This window comes from Macaca nemestrina, chromosome 1, assembly GCF_043159975.1.
Source record: "Macaca nemestrina isolate mMacNem1 chromosome 1, mMacNem.hap1, whole genome shotgun sequence".
Lineage (NCBI taxonomy): Eukaryota > Metazoa > Chordata > Mammalia > Primates > Cercopithecidae > Macaca > Macaca nemestrina.
Genome location: NC_092125.1, coordinates 224469830 through 224495816, shown reverse-complemented (window position 1 = coordinate 224495816; position 25987 = coordinate 224469830). Strand labels below are relative to the sequence as shown.

The 25987-nt window shown below is 59.4% G+C and overlaps 1 protein-coding gene across 2 annotated transcripts; it reads left to right on the top strand.

Moving 5' to 3' along the window:
* Positions 1–2: 2 nt before the first annotated feature.
* LOC105479036 (transmembrane protein 201) lies at positions 3–25987 on the top strand. Of its 2 annotated transcripts, none has more exons than XM_071101166.1 (11): positions 3–230; positions 7024–7144; positions 7985–8179; positions 9575–9751; positions 12240–12592; positions 13206–13409; positions 18615–18847; positions 21090–21161; positions 21750–22049; positions 22993–23130; positions 24178–25987. In XM_071101166.1, the coding sequence occupies exons 1-11, from the start codon at positions 118–120 to the stop codon at positions 24273–24275; spliced, it is 2004 nt and encodes a 667-aa protein (XP_070957267.1). In that variant the 5' UTR covers positions 3–117; the 3' UTR covers positions 24276–25987. The 2 variants fall into 2 exon arrangements, with proteins under 2 accessions (XP_070957267.1, XP_070957274.1); XM_071101173.1 differs by lacking the exon at positions 3–230 and adding an exon at positions 545–4911.

Below are 25987 nucleotides of genomic sequence, written 5' to 3'. Positions count from 1 at the left end.
GGCGCGAGGTGGCGCGCGCCGCCTCCCCGCGTCCCGCCTGCGGCCCGCGGCCCCGGCGTTGCCGCCTCCTGCCCGCCTGCCAGCCTGCCGGCCTGCCGTCCCTCCACGCGGAGAGCCATGGAGGGAGTGAGCGCGCTGCTCGCCCGCTGCCCCACGGCCGGCCTGGCCGGCGGCCTGGGGGTCACGGCGTGCGCCGCGGCCGGCGTGCTGCTCTACCGGATCGCACGGAGGTGAGTGCACGGCTTGGCCCCACGCGGCCCTCGGCGCCGCCCGCCGGGCCCGCCCCCGCGCCGCCCCGGCCCGCTGCCCGCCTCCGCGCCGCCTTGGCCCGCTGCCCTCCTTGGCCCGGACCTGGCCTGCCCGCGGGCGTGTGGAGACCCCCCAGCGCGCGCCGCCGTCCCCCGAAACCGGGTTGGGACTGCAGTCGGGAAGCGGCTGCGGAGTCAGGGGGGGCGGCGGGGACTCCGGGAACGTGGGGTGCGGGCGGGAGCGCGGCGCGGGGCCCACAAACTTCCTCCGGGAGCCGCGCGGGGCTGGAGCCGGTGCGCGCGGGCCGCCCCTGCCCTCAGCCCGGTGCTGGGCCCCGGTGTACAGCGATGCTGGCGATCGCGGCTGGCGCTTGCCACTCGGCATGTGACGTCCCAGGTGTTTTTCTACACGCCTCACATCCGCGCGTTTCAGAGCCACAGCCCCTGCTTCCACTAGAGCAGCTGAGGGACAGGGAGGCTGAGTAAATTGCTGTTAACGAGAGGAATCATGGTTTGAGCCCATGGAGCCTGTAGGGCAGATCCCTAGAATGGGCTGCCTCCCAGAGGTGGGCAAGGCCTGAGATGCCTCAAAACAGTTCATGACGGGCCGGGCCACCCTCATCCCTGCCCCACTCACGGGCCATGTGGGCTCCCGTGTTCAGATCCGGCCTCTTTCATCGGCCTCCTTCGCCAGGCATAAAAGCTTAGTGGCCTCTTGCTTCAGCAGAGCCGCGCAGGTAGCTTACTGTTTCTCCACCTGATCCACCTTTCCAGAGAGCAGGGGGGAAATTGGGGTTGTGAGAACATCCTAGAAAGAGTGGATGGGTTTGCAGCATTCAGCAAGGGATGCAGGGAGCTCACACCCTTAAGTAAAAGGGGAGAAGGGACTTGCCCACTCAGCGGCAGAGCTGGGGTTTGAACCCTGACCGTCTGGCTGGTCTGTGTGTTCTTCCTTAACCCATACCGGTGCTGCTTCTCTCCTCCAGGGGAAAGACAGGGAAAAAGAAGTACAGGCGGTTGAGTCGCAGAGGCTTCCCAGAGGAGGAAGGGATGGGAGGGACATCAGCTGTGTCTGGAGGATCAGCCAGATGTGACTAAGGAGGGTAGCTGGGGACTGAGTGACCCCAGCCCAGGGGTCCCTGACAACCCAAGTCTCTCCGTGTCAGTTTCTGCTGGATTCTGGAAGCCGGGCATCTGCAGGACCAGCTTGTCCAAGCCGGTGGTTTTATACCCAGGAGACTGAGGTCCAGAGACCTCAGGTGATTTGCTTAGATTCCCAGAGCATGTTGCCAGCTGAGCTGGTCCAGCACCCGGTGTTCTTCCTGGACGAGGCTGCCTCTCAGCTAAGCCAGGATGAGGAGTGTTGCCCCAAGGATCAGAGCCTGGGCAAGGGGATAGTCTCCCAGCCACACAGCGCCTCTGTTGTAATTATGGAGGCTGGGCTTGGACTGGGTGGCTCACTGTGCCGCACACTGCGGCTGTCCTCAGGGGTCCTGTCTCCCCTTCCTGCCCTGCTGGCCACAGCGCTCCATCTCCTGAAACAAGAGTCTGGGGCCTTGAAGAGGTATTGGGCTAGCTGGTGTCAGGGGAACTAGGAGGGTGCCTGGAAGTCCTTTCACGCCCCTGACAACACCAGTGGGTCATGGTGTGGCATTGGGACCCTTGCTGTTGATTGGGCCGAGAAGGGCCAGCCTTTCCCAGGATGCTTTCAGATGTCCTCACAGAGCACTGGGTTTCACCTGGAGGTCATAAATTGGCCATTATCACGATTCAGAAGCCAGACCAACCTAGCAAGAAGTTGAGCCTTCCTCCGAGAAGGAGAGTGCTGTGACAGCGAGGAACCAAACATTGACTCTGGCTGCAGTGTGGGTTTTGAATGACCCTCGGGAGGGCATGTAAGGAGAGCTGTTTTTGGAAGGCGACTTGGCTGGGTGGGTGTTTGCAGGCTCAGCATAGAGATGGCAGAGAGGAAGATGTAGAGGGAGCGGGCAGGTCAGCCCCACCTTGTGCTTTAGGACTGGCCGAGGCACCTGGGAAGGAGGCTGCTTCTCTGAAGGACTGAGTCCTCCCACAGCCTCAGTCAGGGCCTGTCCTGGCTTCCCCACGCATGGAGTCCTCTTGCTCCCATGATTGTTACTGATGGGAGCAGCTGATGGCTGGAAGCACAGCACACTGTCTCCTCATGAAACCGCCAGGGCGGGCCGTACTGTTCTCCCATTTTACAGATGAGGAAACCAGAGCTTGGGGAAGTTGGGCTACCTGCCCCACATTACCCGGCTGTTAAATGGCAGGCCCCTGCCTCGCACCAGAACTTCAGCTGTCAGCCCAGCTTCAACCTCCAGGTGCTCACGGAGCCCCTTGGCTGCTTCTCTGCACCCATGGGAAGACACCATGGTCAGCGCAGATGCCCCAATTTCACTTCCCTGTGTCCAGGCCATTGGGAAGGCTGTGACTTTTAGGCCTCCCTGTGCCCTGGACGCTGCTGCTCGGGCGCCTGTCCTCAGCCCTCTTCAAACGATGCCCAGGATCCATGCTCTGCCAGCACATCCCTGCACACACCACCGTCCCGCCTCCGGGGCTTTGTTGATGTTTACTGGGATTGTCTCCTTTCTAGTGTTTGGGGACAAAGAGGATGCAGCCTCCCAGAGGAACACAGCAGAGCCTCATTCTGGAAGTCAGAGTCCACTGTACCCCTCCCGTTTCCAGGCTCACCCCTCCCACTCACTGTCCTGCTGCTGCGCGCTCTCCCTGAGCGACCGCCGCACCCTGGGCACACATTGGGTGGTCCCCTCCCTCTGCCATCTGCCCTGCTGGTGAGCACAGCTGTGTTTCAGGGCGACCGCAGATGCCCCGCTTATTGGCCTCTGTCCTGTGGCATCTGTCACCAGCTGCCCTGGGAGGTCGTCGTTCTTGTCTTGCTCATGTTTGCATCTCCGCCAGCCTAGCGTGGTTCTTGCTTAACTGATGGGATGTTCTGCTCACACCAGGCTGGGGTCTGACCCTAGAATGGTGGATTGGGGTGTTTTCCATCCTGGTGGTGGAGTTACTGCTGTGGATTCAAGTCTGTTTTGCTTGGAGATGGGCAGTGCTAAGTTCTGAGTTGCATTTTGATGCTGCTGTCGCTGAAGCCCCGGAGGCCTCTTCTCTGGTCCTTCTGGTTCAGTGACACACAGTGTTGCCCACCTAAGCAGGAAGTGCAGGCGAGGAGCTGCTTGGGAGGCTGGCCTCTGGCTCTCTGGGCCCCTGAGGGAACCTGACTCTTACAGTCTTTCCAACCCCCCGCTGGGGCCAGCACGTAGCGTCCAAGGTCCCGAGCAATGTACTAGGCCCCTGTCTGAGGAGGTGGTGATTTCCCAGGGCTGGGCAGAGACTCCGGGAGATGGCCAGCCTGCTACAGCCACTGAGCTCCCCAGGGCAGGGACCAGGCCCCATCCAGTGCCCCCTCTAGCAGGTGCCCCCTCCCTGGCACATTCCTAGGCTGAGGACCCAGTGCTGGGCTCACACCTAGAACAGAGCCCCTCCCACCTGCAGGGAATAGTGAGGCGTCCCGCAGGAGCTTTGTTTTAGTACATGTCCGTGCTCAGGGCACTGGAGTGGTGTCATCATTAAGGACACGTGCCCGTCTTGTTTTCCCTCAGGGTGTATGTTGGGCTTGTGGACGGGGCAGGTACAGAGCGTGCAGCTGCCCTAGCTTTTTCTGAGGGACCCATCTCCCTCCAGGCTTCCTCAGGCTTCCCAGGGGCTCAGCATCAAGCTAGCAGGAGCTGGGTGAGTGGCCTCCAGGCCCTCGTGTCCACCCATCCAATGGGAGCTATAGGGCCAGCTGCTGTCCTCCCAGAGCTGGGACCGTTATGGGCAGGGGCAGCCCCTCCAGGCCCGAGCTCCCCTCTTGCTTGTGTTGCAGGGACATTCTGTCATGTCACCTCAAACCTTGTACACCAACTGTGGTTTGTCCCAGAGTCAAGGATGGAGGTTGTTAGCTTACAGAAGAGAAGTGAGCTGAGGGGTTTATCAGGGAAACTTGGGGGCGTCTCCCAGAGCAAAAACAGGGTCCAGAAGAGATCAGCCCAGATGCTGCCTCAACAGGCTGGGCAGAGGCACGCATAGGCCAGGAGCCAGGACTGCCCCCACCTGTGTGGGGACCTTCTCCGAGCTGTGGACAGTGTTTCGCATGAGGTCATGTGTCTGACGCCGCCACGCTGGCGCCTGGGGGACCTGCAGTTCATGCCCAGCTCCCCATCGCCCCCTGGCCTACCTGCCCCTCGGGACTTTTCAGGGCTTGCCCCCAAAGGCACTGTGGGAAAGGACCCCCTAGCAGGTAGGGCCCGCCTGGCCAAAGTGGGTGGCAGCTGCTCTGGCCATGAGAGAGCCCACCCTCAACTCTGGCAGGGATTACCCAGGGCTGAGAGTGACCGGAGTTAGAGCTGCTGGCCCCAGGGACAAGGGCTAATCCCTTGCCTCCCCCGTCCCCTTCCAGGCCGGCTCATTCTAGATCAGTGGAGCCATTTCCCTAGCAACAGAGCTGGAGATTCAGAATGGAAACATGACTTCCTGGGGTGGGCGGGGCTTCATGGCAGGCGCCCTGGACAGAAGCCACAGCCCCTGCTGAGCTGTCATTGGTCCCCCAGGCAGGCTCAAGGGTTGACCTTCCTTTTCAAACAGGGTAAGAGAGCCGAGGGGCCCTCCATGGGGACAGGAAGCCCATCACCCAAAGGCAGTTGGGTGCAGTGCCTTGTCCCGGCACCGGGCTCTGGGGTATGGGGTCACACAAGCAGGTCATCACCCATCAGGATACGCCCCTGTGCACAGTTACAAAGAAGCCTGTAAAACAGGTAGTAATTAGCACAGAGAAAGCCATGTGCTTAGTTGCCCGGGAGTGCTAGATGCGGGCACCGCAGCAGAGCAGGTCTCCACACGCCCCAGAGCGAGTCTCCTGCCCTGGCTGTTTGTGTAGTTGGCGCCCGGTGGCGCTGTCCTAATGTCGAGCACTGAGCGCCTCTCTGCATTCTCCTTGAGGATCCTCACAGTGGCCTCTCCTGAGGCAGGGATGCTCAGCAGCCCCCTTTGACAGGTGAGGGATGAGACGGCGGCCCTAGAAGGCAGAGCTGCTCTCCGAGGCTGTGCCTGTTGCCGTGCTGCCTGCCTAGCTGGCTGGCTCCGTTTTGTCGCTGGTCCGCAGGCCTTGCCCACTGTCTCCGTGCTGTTGACAAGATGTAGCGGTCCTTGTCCTCTGTGAGGGCTCGGGCCTGTGCTGGGGCAGGGGGTGTGGGGTGAGAAGGGTGTGGGCCGAGGCTGCTGATGGAGATCCCAGCTGCCCTTGTGGGCCCCGGGCCTTCCCCGCAGGGCCTGGTCCCATCTCCCCTTCTCTCCCAAGCCTCCCCACCCTCAGTGTAACTTGGCTTTTTTGGGTACGTACTCTAGGCCAGGCACTGTTAAGTGCATCCCACGAGTAGTCCCTTGTGGGGGAGGTGCTTTTGTCCCCAACTGACAGGTGATCAGACATCTCCCTTCATCTGCCCCTGGTCAGAAGCGGGTGGAGGGGAGGGCCAGGCAGCAGCAGTGGTGTCAGAAGCGGGAGCCCTGCTTCCCAGGGCCCAGCCTCCGGCCTCTGGCCAGCCCGATGGGTTAGGGGCAGAGCTGGCACTTTGCTGAGCACAACACCTTTCTGTCTTGTGTCACTGCATCCTTGCAGCATGCAGAAGCCAGGGTCATGTGGACACTGAGGCTGAGAGCACAGGAACTTCCCGGGGCTCCGTCGTCCTTTCTCTGAGCAGTACCTCAGGATGAAAGGCCAGAGGGCCATGCTCTCTGGTCCTGTGGACAAGGGGGGCCATCTGTGCAGGAAGTGGCTGCCCACTTTGGCAGGGGCCTAAGCGGTGTCCTTGAGCTGGAGGTGGCCCATGGGGGAGAGGTGGGGAGTCGGAGCAGCAAAGCTGGGGCCCCAGGGCTCCCACAGCTGCTGCCTGTCACCCACATTGTTTCTGGATTCCTGGAACTGGGGGGGTTTGTTGGGCAGTGGCGGTCTCTCTCCCTACCCCTCCCCAGGCCCCCAGTGTCCCACAGCCAGTGAGGAGGGTAGAGGGGGGCCCAGAGCATAGATCCCACAGTGTCTGGGCTGGGATTATCCCGAGGCCCCACCTGTCACCACACGTGTAGCCAGCAAGGGCCACTGTCCCCTCCACCAGAGAGGGTTGGCCCCAGACTGGGCAGCTGTCACTTGCTCCCTCCCCTCAGCCTCCTTGGCTCTCACATCCTGGGACTTTCTCTCTCTGGAGCACAGGAGGCCCCTTTCAATCTGGAATATCCCTGGGGCGCACCCTTTCTGCAGCCCAGGATCGAGGACCTCGTATGGGAGGGGTGGTCCTAGAACCTGGTCCCAGTCAGCCCTGTGGTTTGGCCAGCCCTGACTCCTGTTGCCCTCCATGTGAGCCCCAGGTCACCAGGAGCTGGTGGCCCAGGGTCCCCATGTGGCTGCACTGGAGCCTAGGGATCTGGTGAGGCCCCAGCTGGCCTCCCCTTGAAGACTGAGAAGCCCAGGTTGGCCGTGGCCTCCCTGTCCGGTCCTCCTGGGTGGACGCAGCTGCACCCAGTCTGTGTTTCTCTCCTTCAGAGCCCTTGTTCCTCCTGTCAGCCTGGGGCGAGCACGTCCAGCTTTGCGTCCCCAGATCCCACTCCCAGCACCTTTTCCCTGGTGGCCCTGGGGCAGGGCATGGAGATCCCTCTCCAGCAGGTGCTGGGGTCTTCCAGGCCGACCCGCTCTTTCCTTGGTCCACAGGATGAAGCCAACGCACACGATGGTCAACTGCTGGTTCTGCAACCAGGATACGCTGGTGCCCTATGGGAACCGCAACTGCTGGGACTGTCCCCACTGCGAGCAGTACAACGGCTTCCAGGAGGTGTGGGTCACAGGCAGGCGGGTGGGTGGGCTCGTGGGGGTGGGGATCCTGAGATTGCACCTTGAGACCACTTGGTGTCCCTGCCCTGCCCCGGGGCTAGTGGGCCCCACACCCTGTCCTCTCCAAGCCCTGAGTGTAGTGTGTCATGTACATTGTCTCACTCAATTCTCACCACTGCCCTGGTGCTGTCCCCTCACTTGAGGAACCCGGCGCAGGGAGCCATGGCAATTTGTCCAAGGTTATCCCACTAAAAGTGGCAGATTTCGGGTTCACACCCAGGTCTTTCTGGCTCTGCGTCTCATTCTCTGTACTATATCAGGGCTAGCAAACCTTTTCTGCAAAGGGCCAGATAGTATTTTCAGCTTTGGAAGCCATTTGGTCTCTGTCACAACTGCTAACCCTGTTGAGCCACTGTGGATAATACAAGAGTGACTTAGGCCGCCGGTGTCCCAGCGAAACTTAACTGCAGAAATAGGCAGCTCCTCCACGGGCCATAGTGTGCCGCCCCCTGGACTAGACCGGGCTTTGCAGACTGAGCTCTGAGAGGGCGGGGCTCTGAGGACAGAGGCTGGCTAGAGGTGTGTGGGTGGGCGGCGGGCTGCAGGCCCTGCTCTGTGCTCGGGCTAGGTGGCCTTTGGGTTCCATGGAGATGTCTTGAGAAGAAAAGCAGCTGCTGTTGTGTGCAAAAAAATAAAAAAGAATGGAGATGTTTGAGATCTACTGTCACTTGCCTGGAGCAGGCCCCCAGGGATATCACCAAGCCTGAGCAGGCTGGGAAGGCCTGCCCACCCATTGGTAAGGGGCTCCCCACCGACCTCAAGTCCCACTTCTATCCCGCAGAATGGTGACTACAACAAGCCGATCCCCGCCCAGTACATGGAGCACCTGAACCACGTGGTGAGCAGCGCGCCCAGCCTGCGCGACCCCTCGCAGCCGCAGCAGTGGGTGAGCAGCCAAGTCCTGCTGTGCAAGAGGTGCAACCACCACCAGACCACCAAGATCAAGCAGCTGGCTGCCTTCGCTCCCCGCGAGGAGGTGAGGCCGGGTTGGGAGGGGAGGGGCCCTGGCTGGGGCTGGGGGTGCTTAGAGCAGCGGGGGGAGAGGCACGTGCAGGGTGCTGGCTCTGGGCCTCTGGCCCCTGCTCTGCTAGACAGCGGCTTTTCTGTCCAGAGTGCCCAAAGGGGCCCCTCATCCTGGCCGCTGCCAGCACATTCCAGGATGTGTTAGTTCTTCCATCCCCCGTTGGAGCTGAGCTGCTTCTCCCCGTGTCTTACAGTCACTGCTCTCTGGGTTCCAGGCCTAGGAACACCGTGGAAACCTCAGCACCTGCCAGTCCAGAGGAATTTGTCCCTGGGCAGAGGGAGGAAGGGACCTTGGGCTCCAGGTGGGGCTCTTTTGAACCCACTCTGTCCTGTTTCTCTGAATCAGCCGTGCCTGCTGGTGGCCCTGACAGTCTGCTGTGGGGTTGGTGGAAGATGCCACTGGCTTCTGGGAGGTGGAGGAAGCTAGACATTGCTGAGAGGCTTGGCATTAGGAGCTGGGCTGAGCCGGGAGCCTTGCCTCGCCTGTGCCCTCCATGAAGTCCAGGAGCCTTGCTTACCGGCTGCTCCTTCCTGCCCTCGGCCAGCCCAGGGGGTCCTGTCACCTCAAGAGGCAGGTCCCAGCTGGGGCCCAGAGACACGGGCTTTCCTGGGGTCCAGTCTGGGAGGGAGGGAGAACAGAGGTGAACTCAGGCCAAGGCAGGGATGGGGAACCTGCGGGAAGGGGAAGGCAGGGGTGACTTGGCAGCCAGGCAGCTTTTTCGGCATGCTTGGTCCCAGCAAGGGATCACACTCCTCACCCTCCCGGCCCTGCAGGCCAGAACATTTGCTCCCTCAGAAACAGGGAGGGAGAGTCGCAGTGCTGCACATCTGAGGGGTGGGAGGAGGGGACTTGTCTTCTGGGCTATTCCAGAAGCCGAAAGAAACCTTCAGCTGCCACAAAGAGACAGGCCTGGCCAGGGATTCTCTAGCATTTAAGGGGAAGGGCAGGCACCACAGTCTGGGTTGCCCATCTGCCCCAGTCCAGGCAGTGTCAGCCCGCAGCCACCTTCCCCCATGTTCACCCACCTTCTTGGAGCTCTGCATCTGGGGAGCAGACCCTGAGCTCCTGGCCTGCAGGTGCATCCCTGGAGCAACAGAACCTTGTTAGTGTCCCCATCACTTGTGGGCCCTGCCCTGGATTGGCTCTCACTCCCAGTAGCCCACATGGCTATACACAGTGGGCATTTGTCCTGTTGGGCAGAGGGGAAGCAGGTTCAGAGTGGGGTCGACTTGCCCCGATCAGTCCCTACTAAGTGGCAGGTCAGGATCTGATTCCACGTCTGACCTGTAAGACGGAGGCAGCTCAGCCACCCCTGCAGATGCCGAGCCTATTCCCCCCACCCCGCAGGGCAGGTATGACGAGGAGGTCGAGGTGTACCGGCATCACCTGGAGCAGATGTACAAGCTGTGCCGGCCATGCCAAGCAGCCGTGGAGTACTACATCAAGCACCAGAACCGCCAGCTGCGCGCCCTGCTACTCAGCCACCAGTTCAAGCGCCGGGAGGCCGACCAGACCCACGCACAGGTGAGAGGCAGCATCCACAGGGCGCGGGTGGGGGCGTTGAGTTTGTTCAGGAAACCCTCCCAGGAGACTGGGCCCCAGTGACCAGAGGGTAGCTCTTCAGAGCTGAGCCGCTTTATTTTTACTTATTTTTATTTTATTTTATTTTTGAGATGAAGTTTTGCTGGGATCACAGCCACGCACCACCACGTCTGGCTAATTTTGTATTTTTAGTAGAAACGGGGTTTCTCCATGTTGGTCAGGCTGGTCTCAAACTCCCAACCTCTGATGATCCACCTGCGTTGGCCTCCCAAGGTGCTGGGATTACAGGTGTGAGCCACTGCACCTGGCCTTTTTTTTTTTTTTCTTTCCCAAACAGAGTCTCGTTCTATCACCCGGACTGGAGTGCAGTGGCACAATCTCGGCTCACTACAACCTTGCCTCCCGGGTTCAAGCGATTCTCCCATCTCAGCCTCCCAAGTAGCTGGGATTACAGGCAACTGCTGTCATGCCCAGCTAATTTTTGTGTTTTTGTAGAGATGGGGTTTCACCATGTTGGCCAGACTGGTCTTGAACTCCTGACCTCAGGTGATCCTCCTACCTCGGCCTCCTGAAGTGCTGGGATTACAAGCCTGAGCCACCACACCCAGCCTTTTATTTATTTTTAATTTTTTTTTTTTTTTTGAGACACAGTTTTGCACTGGTATCCAGGCTGGAGTGCAGTGGCGTGATCTCGGCTCACTGCAACTTCCTCCTCCTGGGTTCAAGCGATTCTCCTGCCTCAGCCTCCTGAGTAGCTAGGATTATAGGCACGTATTACCACAGCTGACTAATACTTGTATTTTAGTAGAGATGGGGTTTCACCATATTGCTCAGGCTGGTCTTGAACTCCCGACATCAAATGATCCACCAGCCTTGGCCTCCCAAAGTACTGGGATTACAGGCGTGAGCCACCACACTCAGCCTCCAAATAACTGTTTCCATCCTTTTGTCAAGTTCTCACCAAAAATTCCTATTGTGATTTTCTTTATTTTTATTTTTTTATGTTTTTTGAGACGGAGTTTCGCTCTGTCCCCCAGGCTGGAGTGCAGTGATGCGATGTTGGCTCGCTGCAAGCTCTGCCTCCTGGGTTCACACCATTCTCCTTCCTCAGCCTCCCAAGTAGCTGGGACTACAGGCGCCTGCCACCACATCCAGCTAATTTTTTTTTGTATTTTTAGTAGAGATGGGGTTTCACCGTGTTAACCAGGATGGTCTCGATCTGACCTCGTGATCCGCCCGTCTCAGCCTCCCAAAGTGCTGGGCACACCCGGCCCCATTGTGATTTTAATTGGAACTGACACAAATGGACAGATAACTGTGGCAAAAGTTAACCTTAAAAGTACAGTAGTAAGTTATTCAGACCAGGAACAAGGTAGTCAGAATGAGAACCAAAAGCTCCAGGACAGGGTCCACCTGGTGTGCTGCTGTGCAGACATGTGGCAGGGCAGAGGTGGCATGGCTGTGTCCCAGCTACAGACTGGAAACCATATACCAATCAGACCCAGGTCACATCTAGGGACACAAAGGGGTGGATAGGAGTTTCTTTGTGGGGGTAGATTTTACTACTTAACCTCCATATCTGATTTTTTAAACAACCAGAATATTCTATCAACTGAGTACTATGATAAAAATTAGTTTTAGCCGGATGGTCCTGGGCTTAAATCCTGGAGCCACTGCATACCAAGTATGGGCTTTATACGTGGCCCTGTGCAGTTTCTCGGCCTCCCTGAGTGTGGTTTCCACAGCTGTAAACGGGTCCAGGACTTTGGAGTGCACCACCAAGGCTGCGAGGAAGACGAATGCAAATGCCAGGAAAGTGCTGAGAAACAGCGGGGCCACCCCAAAACCCATGCTCAGATACGTACATAACAGACGCATGGTGATACCAGTCACTGTCCCGGGACACCTACCCTGGCTAACGACATGCAGGGGACTGGGGAGCGGGGTAGGGAGGTGGCCCGATGGGCATGTTGCTTCCCCAAAGTAAAGGGGCTCAACTTGTCCGGGTGTGGTGGCTCATGCCTGTAATCCCACCACTTTGGGAGGCCAAGGCTGGTGGATCACCTGTGGTCAGGAGTTCAAGACCAGCCTGGCCAACATGGTAAAACCCCGTCTCTACAAAACAAAATACAAAAATTAGCTGGGTGTGGTGGTGGGCACCTGTAATCCCATCTACTGGGGAGACTGGGGCAGGAGAATCGCTTGAACCTGGGAGGAAGAGGTTGCAGTGAGCCAAAATAAGGTCTCTACAATATGGAAAGATTTCTTTAAACGGAGAGTGTGGTAGAGCAGCGCTCCTCCCCACCCAGAAGGGAGGCGGGCCAGTGGAACTCAGTGGTGAGTTTTTGAACCAAGCGCAGGATGTGTGGGAATGTGGGTCTGGCCGGAACCCCTCAAAGAGTGACACCAGTGATGGCTGGGGGTGGCTCCCTGGCCATCTCACTAACCTGCCTCTCTTCCTCCTCTGCAGAGCTTCTGCTCCTCCACCGTGAAGTCCCCAGTCCAGGTCATCCTGCTCCGTGCCCTCGCCTTCCTGGCCTGCGCCTTCCTACTGACCACCACACTGTATGGGGCCAGCGACCCCTTCGCCCCGGGCACCACTGTGCCCCTGGCCCTGCCACCTGGTGGCAATGGCTCGGCCACACCTGACAATGGCACTGCCCCTGGGGCCGAGGGCTGGCGGCAGCTGCTGGGCCTGCTCCCCGAGCACATGGCGGAGAAGCTGTGGGAGGCCTGGGCCTTCGGACAGAGCCACCAGACGGGCGTCGTGGCACTGGGCCTGCTCACCTGCTTGCTGGCAATGCTGCTGGCTGGCCGCATCAGGTGTGCATGGGGCTGGGAAATGACAGGTGGGGGGCTGTGTGCTGGATTACTGTCTAGGGTGGGGGCCAAGAGACCCCATTGGGTGCACAGCCCTAGGCTGAACTCCACTATGTCGCTGTTACAAGCCCAGGGACTGGGAGTCATAGGTGAGGTGAGGCGGCACAGCAGACGCCCTCTGAGCCAGCCCTCTGCACACCCGCTGTGAGCTGGGCCCAGTCGCCTCGTCTCTCCTCCTCGGGCTCTGTTAAGTCAGGATAATGATAACCACCTGCCTCCTGGGTTGTGGGGCTTACGTGGGAGGCTCTGGAGTTCCCTGAGTGGAAGCGTGTCCTGTGAGTGCCGTGTCCCCGTTGCCCCTCCTCACCGACTCGGAGGAATTTTCCTTAGCCCTGTTACAGGCTGGAACCTAGAGGCCAAGGAGAAACACTGAGCCACCTGCTCGGAGCCGGGCAGCGTGTGAGTGTGAGGGGTTCTGAGCCCGCGCTCTCTCCTGGCTCTGGACTCTCTGAGCAGGGCCAGGGATAGACAGAGGAGGCAGAGGAGGCAGGAAGGAAGGCATGGACCCAGGAGGTCTTGTCCTCCCCTGGGGTGACCCCACTGCTTTCCCTTTCAGGCTCCGGAGGATCGACGCCTTCTGCACCTGCCTGTGGGCCCTGCTGCTGGGGCTGCACCTGGCTGAGCAGCACCTACAGGCCGCCCCGCCCAGCTGGCTGGACACGCTCAAGTTCAGCACCACATCTTTGTGCTGCCTGGTTGGCTTCACAGCGGCTGTGGCCACAAGGAAGGCGACGGGCCCGCGGAGGTTCCGGCCCCGAAGGTCAGAGAAGCAGCCGTGACTGCGGGGGGAGGACACGCGATGCTCAGGCCCAGGCTTTGCCCGGTCCGAAGCGGGCCCCTCTCTGTCCTGCCCTTTTTCACCTGCTCACGCCCTCCCACGCCCACCCTACAGCCCCAGGTCCTGGCCCAGTCCCTCCTCTGCCTCGAAGAGTCAGTCTGCCCCGCCTTTTCCTTTCTGGCACCACCAGCCATCCCCGAGTGCCCTGTAGCCACTCACCACTGCTGCCACCTCTCTGGCCAATGGCCCTTTCACTGGCCTGGTGACTGGAACGTGGGCATCACCCACACAGGCTCTGACCCGTGGCTTCCTGCTGGTAGCTCCAGGCACCCCCATCTCACAATGCCGTTTCCTGGCTCTGACACTGTTGAGTGAGGAGCCTGGTCCTGTCTGGTGGTGACAGGGGCTGCAGGCTGGGCCCCTGGCATGCCCTAACCATGCAACAGAGTGAGGCTGGGGCAGCACAGAGCCCCCACCTGGCCCCTGAGGAGCACCTGCGGTCTGTCCCCTTGGTCCTGCTTGTGGCTGGACCAGCCCTGCAGGAGATGGTGGAGCCGTCAAGGAGGCAGGGCTGCTGCTCTGTGTCTGCTGCTCGGCCTCTTGCTCCGAGACCCTCCCGAGTCCCTGGGAATGGAGAGTGCAGTTCTCGGGCCCAGCCTGGCCTTCGCTAGGAGTTTGGGGAGTGAGACCCTGCCTGAGATGGGCAGTAGGAGCCTGTGTTAACCTTGGGGAATCTGAGCTTTTCCAAGGGTAAGGGACCCAGGGTATGCAGGCCTTCAGTGACATCAGGTTGTTGTCATCCTCTCCCTCCCTGGCCTGTCACGAGCTTCCCCAGGCCCTGGCAGTGGCTCTTGGATGCTGCCGAGGCACCTGCTCGCCATGACCCAGCCTCACTCTGCCCTCCAACTTAGGTGAGGGGGCAGCCCACAGACCTGCTGCTCAGTAGCAGGGCCTGGCCAGGTCCCTGCTGTTCCCAGCCTCAGTTTACCATCTATGAAATGAGAGGGACCCCTCTCCAGAGCCCTTGGGTGCCAGCCTTAGTGGGTGTGGGGATCACATGAGGTGGCTCATGAGGACACGCTCTGGAAGTCGAGGGGCTGCCACGTGCAGAGGAAGTTCCCGGCCTGGGGGCTTCATCCAGGGGTCCCAGTCAAGAGTGGCCCGAGGCCATCCTCCGCCAGGCATGTTCCCTCTGGCTGCCCACTCCCTCGGGGCCCGCATGTCCTGCCACTCGCCACTCTGAGCACGAGCTCACCTTCCAGATGTGGCCAGGGTGTGCCAGCTCCTCTCTCCTGTGTGTTGGAACCCGGGGAGGCAAGAGCAGATCACAGGTGCATGAGGGTTACACCTGCCAGCTGGTCTGCTGGGATGGGAGTGGGGGGCGGGTGCCAGGCCTCACTGCTGTGAATCCGCCACGCCAGGGGTCCTGGAGGTTGCCCTACCTCAGTGATTGGGTAGCAACTCACACCTCACCCAACTTCACGAGTAAGGAGCCCAGATGCGTCGGGAGACCCTCAGGGGCTTCTGTGGCCTCTGTGCCCGATGACCTGTGGGGCTTCAGACAAGGCCTCAGCATTACTGGGCTCAGCTTGTTCTGTGTGGAGTGTGAGGTGAGGAAACCCCTCTGAAAATATGTCGATGGGGCCACACTTCCCACTGGTTCTGCAGTGAGGAGTGGGGCTGGGTGAGCCGAAGCAGCCCCCAGTGGTGTCTGCCTGAGGGGCAGGGAACCACCTGCCTGTCCACTCATGCCGCCCCCACCCCACAAAGCCCGTCTGAGAGAAGGACGTGGCGGAGCCAGGATGAGACAGCGTCCTGTCGGCTGGCCATGCTGTTGCTTGCGTCTCGAATCTTCAGTTCTCGAGGAAGTGTTGACAGTGTGATGCTAATTTCTGCTTTTCTTGGCATTGGGTAGAAGCAGGACATCTGTGTGTATGTGTGTATTTAAATTAGATTATTTATAATAACCAGAGCCAGCCCTCGCACTGGCCAGGATCCTCCTGCCGACTGATGTCGCTCCTGCCCTCTGCCGGGGTCCGGAACGCCATCTCAGGAGGTAGCTCTCAGCAGAGTGAGGATTCCTGCTTTTTTTAGAGTTTTGTGTGACTTTCTAAATTATCCATCTATCCCTTAAAGTTTCACTATGTGGAGAAAATTCCAGCACTTTTGAGTGTTGTGGCAACAACCGAGGGAGTGCAGGCATCACTGTGTTGTGGCTTGTTGACTGGGAATGTCACCCCTGCCAGGGAACTCCTCCTCACAGGGGACGTGGGACGGCCATCAGACCTTCCAGGGTCCAGGTGGGGTCATCCCGGTAACGGGTGACCGTCTCTGAGACATAAGCGAGGTAGATTCGGCCATCCTCACTCTCAGACTTGGGGTCCCCACCCAGGCCAAGCAGACTCCCTGTACCCCTTGCCTGGGAGCAAACCACCAGGACGCAGTCTCCACGCCGCACCTGCCGCCTCCCGCCCTGCCCTGCCCAGGAAGGAACCTGTGACCTTTCTGTCTGTGACTGTTGCCGAGTCTCTGTCTCGTGTCGTAGAATTGTGGATAATTGTCTAGTGACCCTTTCATCACTGTAACCATTGCGCCTGGCCTAGATGTCGTGTTTTGGATGCTGTGTTTTCAATAAATGCCTCTGGGGCCCTGCTTTTACCCGCTGGCGTCAGGTGCCGCGTCTTTCTTCTTTTCTTTCTTTCAGAAGGGCTCTGTGCCAGGGCTGGGGTGGGCAGCTGCGTTTGGGGTACAGACACGTCCACAGGAGTCAGGTTTGGGAGTCAGTGACAATGACACCAGCTGGCTTAGGGGGCCCGGCTCACCTCGCTCGCCTTTGCTCGATCGTATTTTTTCCATCTCAATAAACTGCTGCTTAAAACGTGGTCTCTCTCCTTCCACTCCTGACGTGGGCTGGGATTGGGTCGGAGAAGACCAGACATCTCCCCTTGTTATCAGATGAGTGTATCCGTGCCGGCACTCCCCAGCCAGCATCCAGGCCTGATCCTGGCCTCTTAATCCCTCTCTCAGACATGGTTTGACGGCACAGGGCAGTCGGGGGGCCTCTCACCAAAGGAAATGTCAGCACCTTTGGAGTTCTCCAGGGTCCAACAGATTGGGCTCCTTTAGCTGGGGGAGGCTCGCTGCGGCCCCCGTACAGAGCCCAGCCCCTCATGCCCAGCCCTGCGAGCGATTTACGAGGTCTCGTTGAGTGATGTTCCCACATATCACAGTGGGGGTCAAACTGCCAAGGAACTCCCCACAGCACCATCTTCAGTGGCACCAAACTGGGAACAACAGCACCTGTGCCAGGTAGCCAGGAGATTCAGCTTTTTAGGACTGAGGCAGCCCCGGGTGGTGTGAGCAGGAGCTGGGAAGACTGGGGACGCACTGGCAAGACCCAGCCGCTCCTGCTGGAGGTGACCCCTCGGGGCCAGGAGCTGCGGGGCCCAGCCGACCACCTCATACTCACAACACACTAGGACCCTTCTTTCATGCGTCTCCCAACGGTACTCGCAGGTCACTGGGAGACCTGGTCACCCTTGGCTGACTCTTGGCTATATCTGTGCTGCCGGGCAGGGTAGGCACAGGAAACCCAGCGTGGAGCCCTGCTGCCATCTGCTGGGGGCGCTGCTCGAGGCCAGAGCCCTGCCCCACAAGCTCCCTCCCATGGAGGGTCATGCCCTAAGGTCCCAGTCACACCTTCACTGCCCCTGCCTGAGGGTGCCCTCAGGGTCATTCCCTGAAGTCGCTGCGCGGTCCTGCCAAATGGAATCACAGTTCTGTAACATGACAACACAAAATCTCATCTTCTGTGTAGAGGTGGAGCCTTCCCTGGAGTCTTGAGGGCAAAGCAGCGGGCATTGGGCCTGGGAAGCACAGGTCAGTGGGCAGAGCAAGGGTGTGTCCAGTCCTGCTGTCCAGGCCCTTCCCCAGGGTCCCGAGCTCAGCTGCCTTGATGCCTAATTCCCCAAACATGGCCTCGCCTTTGGTTCCGAAGTCCCGGTGACCTCCTGGTACCTTGGAAGGCATTAGAAAGGTTACATGATTCTCTGGGAAGTCAACAGGTGGCCTCACACTTTCCTTATAAAACTTTATTTTAGAGGGAAAGTAGCTGGGAGGTTGGTGGCGTGCGGCTTGGCTAGCAATCCCCGAGCATTCAGTCGTGATGGGCACAGGTCCCTTAGCCAGCTCCCGGCTCCTGCAGGGCCTGGGCCAGCTTGCCCGCTCACCAGCACGTTGTCCGCTGGGCTCCTTTGTCCCTTGGCACCGAGGTAAGGCTGGACCCCCGGAGCTCCGTCCAGACGGTGGACTAATGTATTAACTGCCTCTGTCCCTCTCTTCCCTCTGTAATTGGGTGCCTTAATCAGAAGCATGGTTGATGTTCTGGCGTGGGGCCATCGGGTCCTGCTGTGTGATTTGTACCATCTCGAGTTAAAGAGACACTGTCACCTTCCGTCTTTCAGGCAGCTTTGCGGTCGTTGACGGGTCTCTTGTAAGTTCGGTTTTGGCGTTTTCCCGTGAGAGCCCTTCCGGGGGATTCCAAGGCCTGGCTGCCCCCCAGTTCTGCTCTACCAGGAGCTTCAGCGGAGTTTCCAGAGTGCAAGGCCAGAGCGCAGGAGGCAGCCTCCTAAGGGCAGAGCTGTGGGAGAACTTCCAGGAATCATGCCTGGAAACAGAGGGTGCCCAGAGCCGTGCTGGGGCCTGACTTCCTGTGATCCAGGCCCGTCTGGGAGATGAGCCAGGGTGTCCCTGAGCCCGGCCGCTCTGTGGGGAGGCTCGGCACAGAACAAGAAGTGGCAAGGAGTCCAAGTCCATTAACCTTCATTGAGTGCCTGGCACAGGGCTGGGCATTTTTGCTTCAAGGCGAAAGGGTTGGCATGAGGTTGGCAAGGGCGACAGTGTCACTTTAATACCGAGACTCGTAGTGGAGATAGTTTGCTGTGAGTGGAGGGGTAGGAGGGGGCATGCGGGGAGGGCCGGGTCTTGCTGGCACCTCCCAGCCACCCGCTCCTAATGGTGTGAATGCGGTCGGATTGCTTTTCTGCTTTCACTAACGCACGCCTTCTCTGGGACCCCAACTGAGGCCCCCACCTTGCACCGTGGGAGAGGGGTGGGACCCACAGAAAGGCGGCCTCCAGGACCTCCCGCTGACCCTCTTCTTGTCCCGTGCCTGACGGGCCCTTGCAGGTTCCTCCCAGGAGACTCTGCCAGCCTCTTCCCTACCAGCCCCAGCCTGGCCATCCCTCACCCGAGTGTCGGAGGCTCTCCAGCGTCTCTGTTCATCCCCAGCCCGCCCAGCTTCCTGCCCCTTGCCAACCAGCAGCTCTTCCAGTCTCCTCGACGGGCCTCACCCTCCTCATTGCCCGGCCGCCTCAGCCGGGCTCTCTCTCTGGGAACCATACCCTCTCTGACTCGAGCAGGTAAGGGCTGCCTAGGCATTGGCAGACAGGGCTGGGGGCAGCTGGGACGGAACTGTGGGTGGGCACATAGTGTAGGGAGGGCCGGTTAGTGTTCCTGCTACAGAGACAGGCAGAATGGAGCTTTGAGCCTCAGTTTCCCCTCAAAGAAATGGGGCTAGCTAGGAATAGGTGGCTCATGCCTTTAATCCCAGCACTTTGGGAGGCCAAGGTGGGAGGATGGCTTGAGGCTGGGAGTTCAAGACCAGCCTGGGCAACATAGGGAGACGCTGTCTCTACAAAAAAGGTGTTTTAATACTGGGCATGATGTCGTGCGCCTGTAGTGCCAGCTATTTAGGCTGAGGTGGGAGGATCACTTGAACCCAGGAGTTGGTAGCCGCAGTGAGCTATGATCACACCACTGCTCTCCACCATGGGCAACAAAGCAAGACCCTGTCAAAAAAATTAAAATAAAGTGCCCAGAATTGCCACATCATCTGGGAACCCCAGCATGGCCCCTTAGTCCCAGCTCTGGTGACATGACCTTGGGTAAATGTGTGCGCCGTGCTGTGCCCTAATCTTTTCCTCTAAAATTGCAACATGCCCCTCAGCAAATGGGGCCACTGCAGTTATTCTAGGGGAGGAGATGCTGATAACAGCCAAGGCCCTCTCCTGTCATACGGTTAAAGGGCAGGCCATTTTGCGCACACGCCGAGGTTTATATTAGGATGCTTTTGCTTTTCCCCTAAGCAGAGATACCCCCGTTTTCAGGGCACCCCAGCCTGGTGGCACTTGAATGGAACTTGGGGTGGGAGGTGCCAGGAGCAGCCCTGCCCTGGGCCTGAGCACTCCGAGTAAACTGTGCACACTGGCCGAGGCGGTGGAGCTCAGGGACTGCTGTGTCAAGCCCCTTGGGAGGGGAGCGTGGCAATCCCAGGGCCAGTTCCGGCCTCTGAGGCAGGGCCTCCCGCGGATAGAGAAGAACAGGCAGAGGCAGGGACACAGTAGCGGCCTGTCTGAGGTGGCAGCAGAGGTCTGTGGGGCGCAAGCTTGTCTTGGAGTGTCCGGTGACAGATGGGACCCCAGTCTCCATTGCCAGGGTGGTTGGGGGGAGGAACCTGGTCTCCATCGCCAGAGGGTGGGTCGGCGGAAGGAGTTCCTGCAGGGCTTTGGCTCACGTCTTCAGAGACCCGCTGGAGCGCGCTCAGGTGCTGTGGCCAGAATCCAGCTTGCTGTCTCCCTGTCTGTCCTCAGTCTGCTCCTCTGCCGCACGCCTCATCCCTGCGTCCTGCAGCGCATGCCCAGCAGGAAAACGGCCTCTCCCAGCATCCATAGAATGGGTTCCAGAAGGACCCTGGGTGGCGTGCTGGGCTCTTGTGACCACCCTTATCCAGCCTATGCCCTGGCCTGGTGAGGGGAGGGTTATCTGCGTGCTGCAACAGACCCTTCAGAGCCTGCAGGTGGCAACAGGACGCGAGGCAGGCAGTCGCCTCGTCCCACATTCAGCTCTCAGCCAGCCACTTGGAATTGGGGCCCCTGCCCTTGGGGCGCATGCACCTGATTTAGGAAAAGGCAGCGTGGTCGGTGCTACCTGGGTTCGAGAGCGCAGGCAGTCAGAGCCTGCGATTAGTGGAAAAAGTGGGACTAGATGGCTGGAAAAGCTGGCCCTTGTGTGGGAAGAAGAGCATGGATTGAGGAGTGGACAATATGCCTGGTGCTGACTCTTCTCACCACCTGCCATGAGCCATGAGCCTCGGTTTTTGTGTGTGTGTGTGTGTGATACGGAGTCTCGCTCTGTCGCCCAGGCTGGAGTGCAGTAGCGCCATCTCGGCTCACTGCAACCTCCACCTCCTGGGTTCAAGTGATTCTCCTGCCTCAGCCTCCTGGGTAGCTGGGATTACAGGCACCCCGCCACCACACCCGGCTAATTTTTTTGTATTTTCAGTAGAGATGGGGTTTCACCATATTAGCCAGGATGGTCTCGATCTCCTGACCTCGTGATCTGCCCACCTCAGCCTCCCAAAGTGCTAGGATTACAGGCATGAGCCATCATGCCCAGCCAGAGCCTCGGTTTCTTTATCTGCAAAAAGGGAATGTGCCCAGCACCCCTCAGATGGCAGTCCAAGGGATCCGGGAGCACCTGTGTTTTCATGAAAGCACATTTGTAAAGAGCAAAGGCTGGATTGGGATTTCACCAGAGCCTTTGTGGGGGCCTCTGCCCGTAGCCCACAGGCCTGATGTGTTGTCTGCTTCTCTCTGTCTCCAGACTCCGGCTATCTGTTCAGCGGTAGCCGCCCACCGTCTCAGATGTCTCGATCTGGGGAGTTTCCCGTTTCAGGTGAGGAGGACGGAGAGCTAAGGGGGGACGGGGCAGCGTGAGGCCCGGGCGTTCCAGAGCACAGTGGTTTGTGTGAGCTTTGGGGTCAGACAGGCCTCAGGTGTGTGTTCACATCTCAGCCCTGGGCAAGTGACCCTGTGCCTCAGTTTCCACCTGCGTGACATGGGAATGGCAGTCGCTAGGATCAGATGGTACCATGCTGCTCTGCCATCCTCAGCAGCGGTCATGGCTGGAGCTGGTGCACCAGGTGCCAGCTGGCAGCAGGGCCTTGGGTGAGCTGGCCTTGTGGCTCCAGGGTTTGCTGCTCTCTGGCCTTGCTCTCAGCGGATGGTGCCCGGGGCTTTGGATGGGAATCAAGGGCAGGAGGTCGTGGCTGAGGCTCCAGGATCTCTCCCCTCCCTCAGGTGCCTGGTAGCGGGCAGCCCCCTCCTCCCTCAGCTGTGCAGCAGGACCTCCCCCTGCCCCCAGTCTCTGCACCTTTCCTTTCTTCCCGGGTTAATAGAAGAAAGCCCCCAGAAATGAAATAGTGCATCGTAGCGTTGCGGTGACAAGAGCCCACGTTCATATCATCTTCCTCCCTCCCTCCAGATTACTTTTCTTTGCTGTCGGGGAGCTGCCCCTCCTCCCCACTCCCTTCCCCAGCGCCCTCCGTGGCTGGCTCGGTGGCCTCCAGCTCCGGCTCTCTGCGCCACCGCAGGCCCCTCATCAGCCCTGCCCGGCTCAACCTGAAGGGACAGAAGCTGCTGCTGTTCCCATCACCCCCTGGAGAGGCCCCCACCACGCCTAGCAGCTCAGATGAGCACTCGCCTCACAACGGCAGCCTCTTCACCATGGAGCCGCCCAAGGTTCCCCGGAAGCCGCCCCTGCAGGACATGAAGCACGCCCTGGGTACGGCCTTCTGAGCGCCCCAAGGTGCCGCGGGAGGGCCTCTGCTGCCAAGAGGCCTGGCTGTGCAGCGGTGGGGGGGCTCATCCTTGCTCTGACTCCAGTGTGTGCCTTCCTGCCCTGGAGCTCTAGGCACCCCATTGTGGCTCTCATGACTCAAACCCTCTGGGACATTGCCCTCTACTGGCTGATTTCAGTTTCTCCTTTTGCAATTGACCTTCAGGGTCTTCTGTTCCTTGGAACTGATCGAAAATACATCACGCATTGCCAGGTGCGTGTGGTCACAGATAGTTTCACTCAAATGGTACTGTACTGCAAAGCATTTAAAATTTTTAAAGTTAGCCCCCAACCTTCAAAACCTACAACTTTCACATGAATTTGTAGATTTCCCTTTTTTTTTTTTTTTTTTTGAGATGGAGTCTCACTCTGTCACCCAGGCTGGAGTGCAGTGGCGTGATCTTGGCTCACTGCAACCTCCTCCTCCAGGGTTCAAGAGATTCTCCTACCTCAGCCTCCCAAGTAGCTGGGACTACAGGTGCACACCACCATGCCCAGCTCATTTTTGTATTTTTAGTAGAGATGGGATTTCACCATGTTTCCCAGGCTGGTCTTGAACTCCTGGCCTCAAGTGACCCACCCACTTTGGCTTCCCAAAGTGCTGGGATCACAGGCGTGGGCCACTGCACCCAGCCTCGAATGTTTAGATTTCCTGTGTCTCTTACAATGTCAGAGATCTGGTCACCTTGGCCCTGAATACTGGCAGACAGAGGTGGCACGACAGTGGGGCAAGGACCTGGCCCCCCACTGTCCAGGGTGGATGAGTGGCTTGGGACAGGCTGGCTCACCACTTCTGACAACTGTCCTTAGAGTGGAAGTGCAGCTGCCCCACGTCTGTCCCTGGGGGGAGCCGTGAGCGCCACTGAGATGCACACCCTTCTGTTTGCAGACCTGAGATCCAAGCTGGAAAGAGGCAGTGCCTGCAGCAACCACTCCATCAAGAAAGAGGACGACTCTTCCCAGTCATCCACCTGTGTGGTAGACACCACCACCAGGGGCTGCTCGGAGGAGGCTGCCACTTGGAGAGGTCTGCACCCTGAGGTGTGGGAGGGGAGGGGGGCAGGCACGCATCCAAAGCCACCATCTCCCCCTGGTGGGTCCAGAGCGCTGACAGAATCTTCCAGGACATTGCAGTCCCTGAGTGGCCAACGAGTAACCCACCCGGCGCCTCTGAATCCAGGATCAGGGACTCAGTAGACGGCACTCCCACCGTCGGGGTTTGGGCCCAGATCTGCACTATTCCAGTGGCTTCTGGCCCCGGGCAGCTGTTTAAATTAACTGAATTGAAATTAAATCAAGTTTGAAATATTGTTCCTGAGCTGCACTAGCCATATTTCAAGTGCTCAGTAGGCACCTGTGGCCCGTGGCTGCCATCCTGGCTGGAAGTGCCCAGAGAGCCTGGGCACGCCGGGACCACATCACGCTGGGGCTGCAGCCCGCACCAGTGCCGAGCTGCCTGGCTCAGATCCCAGGTTCTCTGCTCACTGACCCCGGGCTCAGGGGCAAGAGACCAGGTCATCGATCCACGTTGTCACTCCCCGGGTGGGGAGGGGGTGTGTTCAGGGAGACGGATGGATCAGCAAGCAGGGCTTTTCCTGGGCAGATCATTTTGCACTGACTCCCGAAGCCAGTGCTGCCCCAGACTGCAGGGTGGCCTGGCAGCTTGGGGGCTTGGTGAGGACGCAGGCTGCGGCAGGCGGACCTGAGTTGGCTGCTTATTCCCTCGGAGGCCTGGACGGGTGCTCCTGTCCCCAGCCCCCCATGTCCTCGTCTGTAAAGTGGCCGTTGTGGTCACTGCCTCATCGCCCAGGCCCCAGCTCATGACAGCCCAGCCCACGGCCTTCCTGGTGGCTCAGGGTTATGAAAAGCTGTGCCTTCACGGAGGCAGGGATGGGGGATCTTTCCTGCTAGGGAAGCCTTTGGCCAAGAGAATTGGGGGTGAGCCTCACCAGCCTCGGGGAGCACCCTGGGCAGAGCCTTGAGCTCCCCACAAACTGCATGCTCTGGGGGGCTGTTCAGCTGCACAGCGACCTCACCCACACACACGTTTTGACGGGGTCTCTCTGCTTTGCAGGTCGTTTCGGCCCCTCCCTGGTCCGGGGCCTGCTGGCCGTGAGCTTGGCCGCCAATGCCCTCTTCACCTCGGCGTTTCTGTACCAGAGCCTGCGCTGACCCACTATTGGAGCCCCTCGGAGGGGAGCAACCCGGTGCCTGTTGCTTCACCACTGCCGGCCTCAGGACCCTCCCTGGAGGGGCTGCCGCCTCTGCCCTCATCTCCAGGGCCTTGACCTCACTGGACTGTGACTGTCCTCAGGACACCTGCCCCTCCTCACCTAACGGACTGCAGGGCTGAGTGTGTGTCTGGGATCACACTCTCTGCCGCCCACCTCCTTGGCTGACATCGGCTGTGTTTGGTGCTGACACTCTGATCCCGAAGCCAGGGAGCCCCAAGGGGCTGCATGACCCTGGGGTGCCCCACACCGTTCAGCCCTGCCTGACAGGGACGCCAGTACTACTGTAACTGCAGCAGGAGCTGCCCGGCCTGCCTTCCGGCCCCACGCCCACAGGCGTGGTCACATCTTTGTACTGTACTCCCCTGTCCCACCTGGGGCGACCTCAGAGCCCCACTAAGCTGAAGGCCCCCTGGGGGAGAGGGAAGCATGGTCCTTGTCATCTGCCCTGTCTTGCCCCTTCCTGTGGAGTGGGCAGAAGGGTGCCCGGGATCCTCAGAGCTCCCAGGTCTGAGCAGCCAAACGCCCAGCGCAAGCCCCTGCTCCACCCTCCCCTGCCAGATGCCCTCCGCTTTGTGACCTCTGTTGACCTTCCAGGAAGCAGTCCCATTACCCTGAGAACGCAGAGAGCCCTGGCCCGCCTCGCCCTGTGTTTCCTTCAGCTGCGCATGGAACTGCAGGGCAGGCTGACGGGGGCCTTCAGATCTCAGATGAGACTGCACCCCTTCGCTCACCCTCCCGGGCACCTGCCTCCCTTCAGCCCCGAAGAGTCCCATCTGCCCCTGGTTCTCCTGCCCACTCCCCTGCTGGGGCTCCTTCCTGGCGCTGAGGAGGGACCCTCCCGATGCTGTGAGGCAGAGAGGAGGGACTGTGCGCCCGTGGCTCTCAGAGCCCCCCCGCCGTCCTGCCCTGGGCCTCGGACACGGGCCTGGGGCAGCGCGTGTCTGCTGGTCGTGTGCTTTTGCCAGTTGGAGAAGAATCAGCTGCCTCAGTGGATTCTGAGACTCACTGTGGGGCGGGAGGAAGGGTCTTCACTCTGCCATTCAGGGATAAAGTTTAATTTTATTTTTCTACACATTTTGCCAGGTCAGGCATTTTGCTAGTAAGCAGGATGCCCCCAACTCTCCCTGCCATGGAGGATTCATTTTTTTAAGCTTTGGGTGCTTTTTTAATACTTTTTTTTAACGTGGGGAAGGAGCTTGCTCTGACGTCACCCTCCTCTCCCCTGACTCCTATCCTGAGAGCTGTGGATGCTGCCTCCTGCCCTGCCTACCCCTGAAACATGAGGGACGGGGGCCCCAGGACAGCCTCAGGACCTTTGAGTCCAGCTGCCCGCAATGGTTCCAACTCGGAGGCAGCGCTTCACGGTCCCCATTTTTGTATAGTGGGCGTGTGTGTCAAGGTTTTTTATTTTTTGCTTAACCAAACTCCATTCCCAAATGCCCTTCCTCTCTGGCTCTGAGGGCGCGCCCTCCTCTCAGCCAGGCAGCCTGGCCTCTCCTGCCCAGACCTGTGGTCCCAGCATCCCCCAGAGCCAGGGTACAGGCCCGGCGGGAGGGGGTGTTATGTTTTAGTTCAAACAGAAAACACAACCTTATTTTTCTTTACAAAAGCAAAAAAGGAAACCAAAAACGATACAGCCTTTGAATGATG